This window comes from Oncorhynchus masou, chromosome 15 (assembly GCF_036934945.1).
Source record: "Oncorhynchus masou masou isolate Uvic2021 chromosome 15, UVic_Omas_1.1, whole genome shotgun sequence".
Classification (NCBI taxonomy): domain Eukaryota; kingdom Metazoa; phylum Chordata; class Actinopteri; order Salmoniformes; family Salmonidae; genus Oncorhynchus; species Oncorhynchus masou.
This window is the reverse complement of record NC_088226.1, coordinates 30,936,377-30,952,757: the sequence shown is the minus strand read 5'-3', so window position 1 is coordinate 30,952,757 and position 16,381 is coordinate 30,936,377. Positions and strand designations below refer to the sequence as shown.

At 42.8% G+C, this 16,381-nt stretch overlaps 1 protein-coding gene across 5 annotated transcripts in view; it reads left to right on the top strand.

Annotated features, from left to right (window-relative positions):
• LOC135556146 (DENN domain-containing protein 1B-like) overlaps positions 1-16,381 on the top strand; it is a 183,880-nt gene that overhangs the window by 153,167 nt on the left and 14,332 nt on the right. For all 5 annotated transcript variants that reach the window (XM_064989094.1, XM_064989093.1, XM_064989095.1 and 2 more), the window contains 5 exons: positions 1,683-1,773; positions 2,037-2,077; positions 10,814-10,849; positions 11,295-11,339; positions 11,880-11,966. In XM_064989094.1, coding sequence (XP_064845166.1) covers positions 1,683-1,773; positions 2,037-2,077; positions 10,814-10,849; positions 11,295-11,339; positions 11,880-11,966 — 300 coding nt within the window. The remainder of the gene's footprint in view (positions 1-1,682; positions 1,774-2,036; positions 2,078-10,813; positions 10,850-11,294; positions 11,340-11,879; positions 11,967-16,381) is intronic.

The window sequence follows — 16,381 nt, the reverse complement described above, 5'->3', positions numbered from 1 at the left end:
CGTGTCTTTGTAAGACACAGAGTAGGTGAATGGATGGTGTCCGCATCTGTGGTTCCCACCGTGAAGCATGGTGGAGGAGGTGTGATGGTGTGGGGGTGCTTTGCTGGTGACACTGTCCGTGATTTATTTAGAATTCAAGGCACACTTAACCAGCATGGCTACCACAGCATTCTGCAGCGATACGTCATCCCATAATTTATTTTTCAACAGGACAATGACCAAACACATTCCAGACTGTGTAAGGGCTATTTGACCAAGGAGGAGAGTGATGGAGTGCTGCATCAGATGACCTGGCCTCCACAATCTCCCGACCTCAACCAAATTGAGATGGTTTGGGATGAGTTGGACTGCAGAGTGAAGGAAAAGCAACCAACAAGTGCTCAGCATATGTGACCCTATTCAGGAAACTAGGCTTAACAGGACAGCCGTTTGAACGTACATTTTCATTTTTTTATCAACATGTGTTTTTGTGCAGAAATGCCTTCTCCAACATGTGAACTTTCATGTGCCTTAATATCAAACTTGTATGCTATCTGTAAATACTAATACAATTGTGAAATTACGAGCCTAGTTGGTTGAGCCACAGAAAAATAGAGCACCCAACCCGCTTGCCATGATTGGCTGAGATAAGGAGTGGGCTGGACATGCCGAGGGGAGTTTGGATTGGTCTGCCATATAGCACGCGTCTGTCTAATTATTTTCCCATTGTTTTCTCAAATGCAGTGTATGATATACCATTTTGTAGCTCTGAGTCACTACTTGTATCCAATGTAAAAAAAGAAAAAGAAAAACAGAAATTCAAATGTTTCTACATAAGACCGAATCCAGGTGGTGAGTCACATATGTGGGAACTCCTTCAAGACTGTTGGAAAAGCATTCCAGGTGAAGCTGGTTGAGAGAATGCCAAGAGTGTGCAATGCTGTCATCAAGGCAAAATGTGGCTACTTTGAAGAATCTCAAATATAAAATATAATTTGATTTGTTTAACTGTGTGTGTGTGTGTGTGTGTGTGTGTGTGTGTGTGTGTGTGTGTGTGTGTGTGTGTGTGTGTGTGTGTGCGCCTGCGTGTGCGCCTGCGTGTGCGCCTGCGTGTGTGTGTGTGTGTGTGTGTGTGTGTGCGCCTGCGTGTGTGTGTGTGTGTGCGCCTGCGTGTGCACGCGCACGTAACGTCTGGGCTTATAATGAACATATTTATGGGAAGCGTTTTATAAGCTCCATGTGACAAAGGGAGGAAATTAAAGTTCCTAGTTCATCAGACACCAGGACTGCATCCCCAATGGCACCCTATTCCCTACATAGTGCACTACTTTTGACTGGGCCCAAAAGTAGAGCACTATGTAGGGATTAGGGTGCCATTGGGGATGCAGGACTGGCCTCACCATGCAGTCTCCCAGCCAGGCCTAACCCTAACCAGGCAGCATGGCTGTCTGCTGCCCTAATCCCCAAAACCTGCTCCACATTACCCACCCGACCCCTAAACTCATTTAATCTAGAGACATTTTTGGAACAGGTAGGATTAAACACACTTGCCCAGTTGGGTGTCTTTTTCCCTGTCGTTTGTTCTCCCTTTGTCCCTCCTTTCCCCCCTATTTCCCTCCTCTCTCCCCCTCTCCCTTTCCCTCCTGCCATGCCTGCCTCCCTCCCTACCATCTGTAATTCTGTGTTGTAATTTATGGTTGCAGTTTATTGACGGCCGGCTGGCCAAGCTGAATGCAGGCCGAGGCTTCACTGACCTGTTCGAAGAGGAGATCAGTGAGGGAGGCTTCTGTGGAAGTAAGTGGCACAAACATCCTATAAGATTCATCTTACAAATAATAATTTTACTCAAACATAATTTTGGCTTACTTTTTAATTTCATATTGAACCTTTATTTAACCAAGTAGTTCGATTGAGGTCAGACGACCTCTTTCCCAAGAGAGTCCTATACGTTTGATACACTCCCACAAAATGTATATCATCAATTGAATTCATGTCATCACTGAGTCTGATCAGTCACATTCATGTCTCTCATTGTGTGTGCCTTTTCTGTTTTGCAGGTAATACCAGATCTTATCAACAGTGGGTGCACACCGTCAAGGTATGCAAAGATATTGTGCAAATAAAATTAATTGAGTGTATTCTATATCTTCTCATGTTAGAGTAAATGACAGCTGTAAGTTATTGAGTCTATGGAGTGGAGCGTGCTGAATGTAAGTGTGTGTGTGTACATGTGTGTGCGGTTGGGCTTGTGCATCTGTGCATACTTACAGTAGGACAATTGAGACAGGGAGAAAGAGAGAGGGAAAGAGAGCGCGAGACTGTAGTGATTTGACGAGACGTTTCCCTGACTGACATGTTGATCTGTCAGGAAACACAAGAAAAGTGTTCCTCCATCAAACCAACCAAAGAACATAGATCACACACCCTTCTCTCTCCCCCTCTCTTCTCTCTCCCCTCTCTCTCTCTCTCTATCACTCTTTCTCCTGTCAACCGTACAGCAGCTCTGAATTAGTCCTCTAGAGTTATTTTCAAAGGCTTGTTAAAGTTCACATCCTATGACTGACACAGATCTATAAGAGCAGACTTTCACCTCGGCCCCTCTCTACTCTTCTACGCTCATCTCCTCTCTTTTCTCTGTCGGCTCCAAACTCTAAACTGGCTGGCATTAAAAGAGTTTAGTCGTTTCGTTTGACGCAGTTGCCTTGTGCTCTCTTTAGTCTTTGCATTAAAGACTAGTGTGGTGAAGGTAGAGAGGGAGTGACAGAGAAAGAGAGAGACAGAGATGGATGCATGGCGAGACAGAGAGAGAGAAAGAGATAGAAAACAGGATAAAATAACTGAGTTCAGCAGAGATGTCATTCAATATGTGATGCAATTTAGCTACTGTATCTTGCCTGCTAATGTGGTGTTTATATATTCACTATCACACTATCCCAGTGTGTGTCTCAAAGCAAACTATAGATGCCAATAATGAGTTTTATGTGTTAGAGATATGATACATACAGAAAACACGCTGTCCGTCCATCGGCTTATTTTTGTATAGTTATTCCAGCCATCTGTTGGTTTCAGTTTAGGCTCCTCAGAGGATGAAGGGGAGCACCATCCTACTTAGTGAATTTCATTTTTTTTTGTATATATATTGAAACAATAAAGTTGTACTTTTTAGATAAAACTGAAGTAAATATATTCACGTCACCAAATAACTGATTAAAACACACTGTTTTGCAATGAAGGTCTACAGCATCCTCTCGGGTAACACAATGGTGTAGTCGGAGGACCGCTAGCTTCCATCCGTCTCTGGGTACATTGACTTCAATACAAAACCTGGACGCTCATGGTTCTCACCCTCTTCCACAGACTTACACAGTACCGCAGATGAAATATCAGCCAACAGAAAGAAGCACGAGTTTCAACTTCACTCAACTTAATCGAGTTTTCCCTATTAGTTAACACTATCAACGTTTCCCTTTACTCTGCAATTGTGATCAATTCAACGCAATATTAGCCACTTTAAATGCAACATACTGAAACAAAATGAACTATGCAAGAGATTTTGTGGGAGGCAGAATGCATCCAGACCAGTGCGGCATAACCAATCAAAGCTGCAGTAGGCCTGTATGCAAATAGACGATATATGGATCTGTGCCATTGACTTTGAACTGGACTGTGTTTACAGCATGAGCAGTCGTGAGTTGATGCACTTGTTTTAAGATAAAAGCTATATATGCGTGTAGCCACGTGGACATTTTGTTCATATCCTTTTCTAGTTAGTGAGTTATTAGCCCAGTTATAGATACTTAGTAGTTAGTATTAGGGGGGTGATTGCTTCCTACAAGAGCGCAAAACATGTACATTTCTAGACATCTTTGAAAAGCAGGTCATGGAAAAGTGTTCTATTTTGAGAAGGCTTGAATAAGCTAAGTAGCCAATTGGCAGAGGGTACTGTCATTTGTCTCATTCTCTGTACATTACATTACATTTAAGTCATTTAGCAGACGCTCTTATCCAGAGCAACTTACAAATTGGTGAATTCACCTTCTGACATCCAGTGGAACAGTAATAATGGTACAGGAATAATAATGCATTTTATTTTGTAAAGTGGTTCCTTGCATCAAATAACACAACAACATTTTCAGTCACCTCCTTGTCTGAAGGATAAACAGGCTAATGGCAAGCGCTGCATGTTTTTTTTACAAAAGTGTCATGAAATGTAGGCCCACATTGAACCCCAACATTGGCTGCTACTGTAGGCTGAATGGTAGAACATCTATTTCCATGTGAAAATGTTATGGGATGCATTTTTTCCATTGTTTTTGATGGTAGGCCACTAGTAAGCCTACATTATAATTAAAAATAGCCGCTGTTGCATACTTGGCCACTGCTAAAACTGTAACTTAAAGTGGTTAGAACCTCAGTTTTCACACTAAATGCAAGCTGGAAGTTGCACCGAAATTTCACAACATTCAAGTTTGCCCTCAGCAGACCTGAAATTTTCTCAGTGCAAAACAAATTAGAGGGAACATTACGACTTGCGGAGAACATCCTTCAACCTATCAGAGGTATTGCAGTATGAACTGACGTGTTGTGCATCCAATGAAATGATCAGCGAATGGATCTAGTTCTGAAAGCATAAGCTACAGCTAGCACTGCAATGCAAAGTGTGGTGAGTAGTTGACTCGAAGCGAGAGAAAGACAATAGTTTAACAGTTTTGAACAAATTCATTTCTTCAAAAATGTACAAGCAGGACAGAGCGAGAAAGAGAGCAAGAACGCTACATTTAGTTTTCTTCTTTGTTTACCTTTCACTTACTTAGCTAATGCAGCTAATTTAGCCTACTCAACAACCTGACCTGATTTCTATTTATGTTAGCTGGCTGGCTACGGCTATCCAACACTGCAACTCTTCCAATTAATTCAAGTTAGCTTTCGGTTTTATTAATATATTGCAACCGGGGCCTGTCGGTGTAACTTCTAAACTGATAGCTGTACAGCGTGATAGGATTGGATTGTGGATTTACTAGTCCTATGTTGCTGTACCTCTAAAATCACGTCATTGTCACACGTCCCTTGGAGGTCTGGAGAATTTTGTATTGTAGGTTTTAATAGTCAGAGTGGGGACAACATCTCCTATACACTTCCTTATAAACTCACCAAATCAGTGTAAAAATCAATATTATTCTTTGAGGCTACCCGGAACATCTCCCAGTCCGCGTGATCAAAACAATCTTGAAGCGTGGATTCTGATTGGTCAAACCAGCGTCGAATAGTCCTTATCATGGGTATATCCTGTTTGAGTTTCTGCCTATAGGACGGGAGGAGCAAAATGGAGTTGTGGACAGATTTGTTCCTTTAGGGCCGTTGTGGTATCGGCTTGAGGATATACACGGCTGTGACAATAACCAACAAATAATTATTTTGGGAAATAATACGGTCAGCATTTGATTGTGAGGAATTCTAGGTCAGGTGAACAAAAGAACTTGATTTCCTGTATGTTGTTACAATTACACCATGAATCGTTAATCATGAAACATACAACCCCGCCCTTTTTCTTCCTGGAGAGATGTTTATTTCTGTCGGCGCGACGCACAAAGAATCCCGGTGGCTGTGCCAACTCCGACAGCATATCCTGAGAGAGCCATGTTTCCGTGAAACAGAATATGTTACAATCCCTGATGTCTCTCTGGAAAGCAACCCTTTCCCTAATTTCGTCTACCTTGTTATCTAGAGACTGGACATTAGCGAGTAATATACTCAGAAGCAGTGGGTGGTGTGCGTGCCTCTGAAGTCTGACCAGAAGGCCACTCTTCCTCTTCTGCGGCGACTTTGTATTGGGTCGGCCTCTGGGATCAGTTCAAATGCCTTGGGGGGTTCGGACAAAGGATCTGCTTCGGGAAAGTCATATTCTTGATTGTAGTGCTGGTAAGTTGACGTCGCTCTGATATTCAATAGTTCTTCCCGGCTGTATGTAATAACACTTAATATTTCCAGGGCTAACAATGTAAGAAATAATACTTTTTTTTTTAAATACAAATACTGCAGTTTCCTAAGGACTAGAAGTAAGGCAGCCCTCTCTATCGGCACCATCTTGTACTACATTAGATTGACGGTAACAGTTGTCAGAGGTAAAACAAATTATAATAAAATAAACACTGGCTGTTGTTGACAAGCATATTCCGTTCATATCACAGGAGGCTGCCGAGGGGAGCACAGCTCACAATAATGCCCGGAATGGAGCAAATGGAATGGCATCAAATACCTGGAAACCATGTGTTTGACGTATTTGATACCATTCCACTCATACCGCTCCAGTCATTACCCTTGAGCCCGTTCTGCCCAATTAAGGTGCCACAACCTCCTGTTGTTCATATACATATTATTAATATTTAATTCAGTGATTTAAATTATGATCCCATCCTCAGTAGCCTATTCCAGCAGGCTATTGGAAACAAAAACACATCTTATTGTAAAATCACCTCGCTATTCATGTTGAATAAATTAGTCTGTTAATTTGAACTAAGCAAGCTGCTAAATCGTTCAGTTTACATCTTGTCTAGGCTACTGTAGACTATCTGAAATGAGATGTAGGTCTTACAGGGGCCATAGACGACCAGCCTTTAGCTAAGCAGACTATGGCAACATTTTATTACAATCATAAAACCGGATTTCAGTTTGTATCATATGCCTATTGAAATGACAAGTCAATCTCGCAACTGGGCCATTTATAATTGCCAGAAAGTAGCCTAACATTCATTTTTTTATGTTCATCCAAGTGTTTCTTGCTCAGAGATTTCGAGATCCTCTGTCCAACTTTCATCACTCAAACTCTCCTGTCGGATTTATCTATAGTTATGCACATGCGCAAAGAGGATTTATTGACATTTATAAACCTGGTTCGAGCCCTGAATGCTAATTGGCTGTAAGCCTTGGCATATCAGACCATATCCTATGGGTATGACAAAACATTACTTTTTACTGTTCTATTTACAGTGGTAACCAGTTTATAATAGCAACAAGGCACCCCGGGGGATTGTGGTATACAGCCAATATAGCACGGCTAACGTCTGTCTCCAGACACTCCGCGTTGTGTCGTGTTTAAGAACAGCCCTTAGCCATGGTAAATTGGCCATAATAACTCAGCAAAAAAAGAAACAACCTCCCACTGTCAACTGTTTATTTTCAGCAAAATTAACATGTGTAAACGTTTGTATGAACATAACAAGATTCAACAACTGAGACATAAACTGAACAGGTTTCACAGACATGTGAGTAACAGAAATGGAATAATGTGTCCCTCAACAAAGGGGGGGGGGCAAAATCAAAAGTAACCGTCAGCATCTAGTGTGGCCAGCAGCTGCATTAAGTACTGCAGTGCATCTCCTCCTCATGGACTGCATCAAATTCGCCAGTTCTTGCTGTGAGATGTTACCCCACTCTTCCACCAAGGCACCTGCAAGTTCCCGGACATTTCTGGGGAGAATGGCCCTCACCCTCCAATCCAACAGGTCCCAGACGTGCTTAATGGGATTGAGATGCAGAACACTGAGATTCCTGACTTGCAGGAAATCACGAACAGAACGAGCAGTATGGCTGGTCGCATTGTCATGCTGGAGGATCATGTCAGGATGAGCCTGCAGAAAGGGTTCCACATGAGGGAGGCAGATGTCGTCCCTGTAACGGACAGCATTGAGATTGCCTGCAATGACAACAAGCTCAGTCCGATGATGCAGACCATGACGGACCCTCCACCTCCAAATCGATCCCACTCCAGAGTACAGGCCTCGGTGTAACGCTCATTCCTTCGACGATAAACGCGAATCCGACCATCACCCCTGGTGAGACAAAACTGTTACTCGTCCGTGAAGAGCACTTTTTGCCAGTCCTGTCTGGTCCAGCGACGGTGGGTTTGTGACCATAGGCAACGTAATTGCCAGTGATGTCTGGTGAGGACCTACCTTACAACAGGCCTACAAGCCCTCAGTCCAGCCACTCTCAGCCTCTTGCGGACAGTCTGAGCACTGATGGAGAGATTGTGCATTCCTGGTGTAACTCCGGCAGTTGTTGTTGCCATCCTGTACCTGTCCCACAGGTGTGATGTTCGGATGTACCGATCCTGTGCAGGTGTTGTTTCACGTGGTCTGCCACTGCGAGGACGATCAGCTGTCCATCCTGTCTCCCTGTAGCGCTGTCATTGCGATGTACTGCCCTGCCCACATCTGCAGTCCTCATGCCTCCTTGCAGCATGCCTAAGGCACGTTACGCAGATGAGTAGGGACCATGGGAATCTTTCTTTTGATGTTTTTCAGAGTCACTAGAAAGGCCTCTTTGGTGTCCTGTTTTCATAACTGTGACCTTAATTGCCTACCGTCTGTAAGCTGTTAGTGTCTTAACAACCATTCCACAGGTGCCTGCTCATTAATTGTTTATGGTTCATTGAACAAACATGGGAAACAGTGTTTAAGACAGGGTCCTGAAAAGGGGACATTTCTTTTTTTGTTGAGTTTACCATAACCCTTTTGCCTTTTGCTTAAATCATTGCATTCAAAGTTCAATCGACATCCATTGATGGAAAATTAACTGTCGACTTTAATAAGGGCAAATTAATGACATTTTCTCTTGCCAAATATTACAATTCCTTTATTACAAATTTGACTTCTTGACATTCCCCTTTAACCCCTATGATAAACTCGCTGTTTTCACCCATTGGACTGCCGCTGACTGGATGTTTTTTTGTTTGTCACACCATTCTCAGTAGAGACTGTCGTGTATGAAAAGCCCAGGAGGGTGGCCGTTTTTGAAATACTGGATTCGGCGCGGTTGGCACCGACAATCATACCGCATTCAAAGTTGCTTGGGTCACTCGTTTTGCCCATTCTAACGGTCAATCAAACAGTAACTGAATGCACGTCTGCCTGCTTTATATAGCAAGCCACGGCCACTTGACTCACTGTCTGTAGGACCGATCCATTTTCATGAACGGGCCGGTCAGTGTATAAACCTTTTACAATTGGAGCAATTTTCTGTTGTTGTTTAGTCTAAGATGTCTAATCTTTACATACATTACAAGTTTGCTTTTTTGTACTTTTTTAAGTGATAAAGTGTTGATTCCTTGAAGTTGATTCCTTGTTTTAATTGTTAAACTATTTTTCAAAATGAACTCATGTCAATGTTGGTTAAACCCATATCATAATCCTGGAGTAAAGTGGGGAAGGGGTTCTGCCTATAATGTGTTTGTGATTCTGTGTTGTATTCCTAAATAAACATTTCCTCTTTGTCTAGTTGTAAGAGCTCCAGTTGCTTTTATTTGATTGTCACTCTCTCAGTATATCAGCTATGTGAATCTATTTTGCAGCTTATCATAAAGCATGCTTCGCCAATGCAGCTATAGGACTACAGTATGATGGCATTACATGCCTTATGCCATTTGTCATCTGAAGCAGGGAATAGCTAAACTCACACATTGTTTACATGTTGAGCTATATGTTCTCAATTTAAATTGATACCAATAGACAATGTATGAAGCAAACCATAGACCAGATTTTGATTGCAGTTGTTCCCATAGAGAGACAGTACATGGTTGCTCTATGTATCACTGACACTGGATAAGCTAGCGACTGGGCTAACACAACTAACCTTTTAGGTCAATAATATGCTCTTTTTATTAACATTTTGACTACCAAATTAACTACCTAGTAGCTAGCTATTTAGTTATAGCTAGGTAGCTTAGGCGACCTTTCTCAAAACAAGCCTCATTGTGGCTAGCTACTTCTTGTCCCTAATCCTAGCCTTTACAGCCAAATATCTCTTCAGAAACCTCAAAATAAAAAATATTGATTCATGCCAGCATTGATTACATTTTCCCCCCTGAGAAATGCTGTGAAAACCAGAGTGCTGCAAACATTCAAAAATATGTTTTGTCACTCGTGCTTGTTTTGTTTAAATCTTTGGTCCTCACCTACCGTTAATCCTATGGCACTAATCTGGTGAGCATCTTTTGGAGCTCCGCTCAAGCAAGGCATTTGATTGGATTGACGTGTTGTAAGGCGACACTGATTTACACCGGGTTCCGACCACTCTTTAGCTGATTTCTGCCATGGAACTTCTCCAGGATTCCCGTTTTAGGGCTATGAGTTTACTAATGCGTTAGTTCTCGTTTCTTGACTATAACTTTAATATGGTGACATTGATGTAGGCTGTGTAGCGGTTAGCAGTTATGGTACGAAGGGTTTGGCTTGAAGTTTTTGGGCCTATTCACAGACAGCTGTTGTGTTGTGCACTAAAGTCCATAAGTAAGGGAAAAGGTGAGAGGAGGAGAGTGTGCGGGTGATCAGGGGTATATTCATTCCGCTGATTCTGGTGCAAAACGTTTTTTACACGGAAGCAAACTGAACGAAACTGGGAGGGACCTACCTGAATTTGTCCAATAGAAACTCTCGTTTGGACTAATGATTACACACCAGATCAGCTAGATGCAAGCTAGATTCAGGCAAGAGTGTGCAAGGTGGTGCTGAATATGTCACTGTCTGATTACTCCAATATATCTCTCGACCTATGCATCTACGTTATAAACTTTCATTTATAGACTAGGTTGTAGCAACCTCATGATGGGTATAGGGCCATTTTTAGTAACATGTAGTAGCTTAAACAACCTTACATTGAGTTGGGTGAATGGAATATGAAAGCCATGGTCATAAATAAATAAAAATCTTCCTCCCTAATCTTAAATGGCACCAACTGCCACTGGTTGGGTTGTGTGTTCGATGGAAATCCTGTGTGTGCTGCCAACCGTGCGTGTGTGTGTGTGCGCGCTGCTAAATTACAGTGTTGTGTGTTGCAGAGAGGCGGCGTGCTGATCAACACTGCAATGACTAAGGCAAGTCCAGCTGTGAAAACGGCCTACAGATATGGATTAATAGCGTTGCCAATCAGACCGGGTCCAATATGTTCAAATATTAGAGCTTCTCTTGATTTAGTTTGGAACCAGTGGAATAGTCCCACAAGTGCAAACTCCGAGCTAAGTCATGCACACCTCAAATACTTTCATATTGGACACACACAACATGAAAACCTAACCTTAAAATGTGTATTTAGTCATACAGGTTCTCACTCTGAATATCCGAAAGGTTGTAGTTAGCTGGTAAATGTCATTGTTCTACTAGGACTGTGTATGTATATGCATGTGTGTGATGCCCTTTCCAAGTTTAGTCTTTGTCCTTTTGGCCAGCAGGATCAAAGCAGGCCTTGATGTTACACCAGACCACTGTCGAATATTAATGGAGCCTGTGGTTATTTCTAATGCCTGTGTTTCTCTCCTTCAGGCCAAGAGTCATGCCAAGAGGGGCATTCGCAGGCTCAAGCAAAGGGTGACCTATGTGAATTCACACCTCTCCAGGGCTCACACACACTCTGTTTTATATGGAGCATGTGACTCCGCTCACTCAGAGATGAGCAGGGTTGTAATGATTTGTGAAACATGTGCATTGTGCTTTGGTCAGGAGTGTACATTTGTCGTCATCCAGCTACAGCCCTAACCCTTTATTGTTTGCATATTTCATAAATGAGCCACTGATTCCTTCAAAGGAAATGCAACCAGATGTATGTTTCCATAAGTCTGGTCCTTTTGATAAGGCAATTTCAGTGTGAACTCACCGTCAGAGAGAGGCTGTACTCGGCGCACACACACACACGTCGCTATGTGTGCATACACATGAGTTCAGAATGATTTAATCTGATTTGACCTGGCCATACTCCAAATACATGCATAACTGTCTGTTTTATGATGTTATACACACATTATCGCACACTCACTTGACACACTCACTCCTCTCTCTTTCTCTCGCTCTCCCTCCCTCTCGTTTTCTCAAACCATCTCTCCATCTCCTCCCTCTATCGCTCTCTCTCAGGAAGAGGAGGATGATGGGCCGTTCTGCTCAGGGTCTCCCACCAGCACCAAGAGTCTGTCACCACGGAGACTGCAGAAGAGGAGACATGTGAGTGACACACGCACAAACTATTTCTACGTCTCCGTTCCCATCCCTCTATTCCCATCTCTCTTCTCATCTATCTCCACATCTAATCTCTCTTCCTCATCTACCTCTTCCTTTGGTCTAGTCTCTCCATCCTTCCTCCTATTTGTTACTTTGTAGTAGTTTGTCAATGTGCCAGATGATAAGTAATGATAAGCAGATTTTCTAGTGTGTCACATCAGCAATAGTAAAATGCACTGTACACTCTACAATGTTTATGTAAGATTGTTAGTTTGCTCTGTCTGTATGGACAGTCAACACAACAACACAGCTCCTCTGCTTTTCACCACTTCTTAAGGAGAATCTGCTTGTGGCATCATTAAAAACACGGCATGTCTTCCTAGTATGTGCAAGCTGGCACATGCACTCTCCATGCACCCCCCCCCATACCTCTCTGTTTCTCTCTCTTGTTCCCTCCTCTTTGTTTCTCTCTCTTGTTCTCCCCCCTCTCTCTCTCTCTCTCTCTCTCTCTCTCTCTGATGCACTCACACAAACAATACTCCTGTTAGATTTAGCTTACATGGTGATTGCGAGGTTGTCAGCTCGATGTCACATCGATGTCACATACATCCCTGCTGGAAAAACTGCATAGACCAGTATTGTCTGTGCTGGTTCATGCAGGTCTATGCTGATCAAGCTGGTCTGACCAGCATCGTCTAGTCGCTCAAGCTGGTCTGACCAGTGTGATCTAACTCGTTCTGCTGGCCCACCAGCATGGTCTTGCTGGTCAAGCTAGTCTGATCAGAATGGTTATGCTGGTAGACCAGCCTTCGATGTGTTTTCTCTGGTGATAGCCTTTGTTGTGTTTTCTCTGGTGATAGCCTTCGTTGTGTTTTCTCTGGTGATAGCCTTCGTTGTGTTTTCTCTGGTGATAGCCTTCGTTGTGTTTTCTCTGGTGATAGCCTTCGTTGTGTTTTCTCTGGTGATAGCCTTCGTTGTGTTTTCTCTGGTGATAGCCTTCGTTGTGTTTTCTCTGGTGATAACCTTTGTTGTGTTTTTGCTGGTAAACTGCCTTCGGCTGTGTTTTTACTGGTGGCTAGTCTTCACTGTGTTTTGGACACTGTTGGTTTGCTTTAGCATAAGCTAAAGCAAAACCAACATCAAGTCACATTATGCTGGCTTGCAAAGTGATATTTAATTCCAATTGGAATCCAGCCAGAGTGGATTCCCCCAATCTGCATTCAGAATGTCTGGAAGGGATAGACAGATTAATAAATGAGACTACCTAAACTACACTATATACGGAAGTATGTGGACACCCCTTCAAATTTGTGGATTCTGCTGTTTCAGCCACACCCATTGCTGGCAGGTGTGTAAAATTGAGCACACAGCCATGCAATCTCCATAGCCTAACATTGTCAGTAGAATGGCCTTACTGAAGAAAGAGCTCAGTGACTTTCAACTTGGCACCATCATAGGACGCCACCGTTCCAACAAGTTAGTTTGTAAAATGTCTGCCCTACTAGAGCTGCCCCGGTCAATGTGAAGTGGAAAAGTCTAGGAGCAACAACGGCTCATCCACAAAGTGAATGAGACCGCCAAGTGCCGAAGTGCCTAAAAATCGCCCGTCCTCTGTTGCAACACTCCACGACTGAGTTCCAAACTGCCTCCAGAAGCAACGTCTGCACAAGAACTGTTCGTCGGAAGCTTCACGAAATGGGCTTCCATGGACGAGCAGCCGCACAAAAGCTTAAGATCACCATGCGCAATGCCAAGCGTCGGCTGGAGTAGTGTAAAGCTCGCCGCCATTGGACTCAAGCAGTTGTAACGCCTTCTCTGGAAGGCGCTTCGCCATCTGGCTGTCCACAGCAGGTGTCCACATACTCTTAGCAATGTTGTGTACCTGTTGTGTACCTAAACTTGAACAACCATTTAAGTAACAGGTGCAATAAGTCAAACTAACAGATTGGATTGGTTTAGAAAAATCTATGTTATTTGTCTCTGTGCAGCAAAATATCAAATAAATGTGCATAAACACAGTTATTGAAACAAACAATTAAAAACATCTCAATGCGATAGAGCATGCTGGGAAATATGATAATGGTGAGTGTGGTTTTGCAGACCAGCAAAATTCGGATTACTTAGGAGTCAACCTCAATTGGCGTTTTATCTCAACTCACGGTTGCCAGCGATCTGAATTTCCTGCTTTGCCACTGGATCTACATTCTGTCATTTGTCCCGGTAGGGCAGCGCTTCCCAAACTGGGTCCTGGGGACCCCAAGGGATGCACGTTTTGTTTTTTGACTTAGCACTAACCAGCTGATTCAAATAATGAACTCATCATCAAGGTTTGATTATTTGAACCAGCTGTGTATTGCTAGGGCAAAAGCCAAAACGTGCACCCCTTGGGGTCTCCTGGACCGAGTTTGGGAAATGCTGCTGTAGGGGGAACTCTTTTGGGTTCCACGTAGAACCCTGTCATTTGTTACTATGGGGGAACCCTTTTTGGAGCCACATATAACCCTTTTGATTTGTCCCTGCAAGATACAACTTTTTTGAGTTCCATTTAGGGCCCTCTCATGAAGAACCCTCTGGTTCCAGGTAGAACCAATGACATGTTCTACAGTTATACTTATAGGATACTTTAAATGTGCTTATGTTCAAAATGACTGTACTTTGACAGTAAGTTACCTACTGAGGTGCAGTAAGAATACAGTGTTTTTATATACTGAATAAAAATATAAACACAACATGCAACAATTTAAAATATTTTACTGAGTCACTGTTCAAATTAGGAAATCCGTCAATTTAAATAAAAAATATTAGGCCCTTATTTATGGATTTCACATGGCTGGGAATACAGATATGCATTTGTTGGCTATAGATACTGTACCTTTAAAAAAAAGTAGGGGCATGGGTGAGAAAACCAGTCAGTATCTGGTGTGACCACCATTTGCCTCATCTCCTTCGCATAGAGTTGATCTGGCTGTTGATTGTGGCCTGTGGAATGTTGTCCCACACTTTTCAATGGCTGTGCAAAGTTTCTGAATATTGGCGAGAACTGGAAAACACTGTCGCACATTTCAATCCAGAGCAACCCAAATATGCTCAATTGGTGACATGTCTGGTGAGTATGCAGGCCCATGGAAGAACTGGGACATTTTCAGGTTCCAGGAATTGTGTACAGATCCTTGCAACACGGGGCCGTGCATTAATCATGCTGAAACATGAGGTGATGGCGGCGGATGAATGGCATGACAATTAGCCTCAGGATCTCGCCACGGTATCTGTGTGCATTCAAATTGCCATCGATAAAATGCAATTGTGTTCGTTTTCTGTAGCTTATGTCTGCCCATACCATAAGCCCACCGCCACCATGGGGCACTCTGTTCACAACATTGACATCAGCAAACCCCTAGCCCACATGACGCCATACACGTGGTCTGCGGTTGTGAGGCTGCGGTTGTGAGGTTGGATGTACTGCCTTATTCTCTAAAACAACATTGGAGGCAGCTTATGGTAGAGAAATGAACAATAAAATTCTCTGGCAACAGCTCTGGTGGACATTCCTGCAGTCAGCATGCCAATTGCACTCTCCTTCAAAACTTGAGACATGTGTGGCATTTATTAAGCAAATATTCAACTGAGTTCAGCGCAGAAATGCAGTAATTACGTAAAATGAGCATAATCCATTAGTCCTGTTCTTTCCGGCTCGGACAGAGATGGATACACTTATGCCTGCTACAGTTGGTTAGATACACACCGACTGCATAGACCGCATGAGAGGAATGTACAGGACACAAGACGATAGAGAGGGATAGACAGTTTGTCAAAGTACGAGTAAAAGACCTAGTCAAATGATTTCGTCAGTCGAGCTAAATAGTATGACTAAAGACAGTACAGTATGGGGAGCACAGCGATAAAGTGATGTGGCAGGGCGGATCTGCCCGAGCAGAGATGAGAGGATGACTTTAAGGAATTCAAAATAATAAGGTCATCAAATAAAAACCTAAGTAATATACACAACTGAAATGTGTGTACGCATTTTAGAGCTGACCCCATTTAGGCGATTGTTTGGTCGATAGGCTGTTGTTCAACCCGAAATGTCCTTAATCGAGCAGTCACAAATATATGTTTTTATTTCATGGTGCACAAGACACGGGGCTGATTTGCGCCTGTCTCTGTGGACTAAACCATTGCGGAGGCCACAGGGATAGATGGCACAGTTCATCACTGAAATTGTATACGGTTATATTATGTAAAAATAATGGTGCAACACTAATAAATCAAGTATTATTTTAGGTAACACTTTAATTGACACCCAGTGTCATAACATGTTATGTCATAAGAGCTGACATAACTTGTCATAACCTGTTATAATATGGTCATAACACTGTCATGACATATGCGTTATTTTATGGCTGTTTATGACACCTACA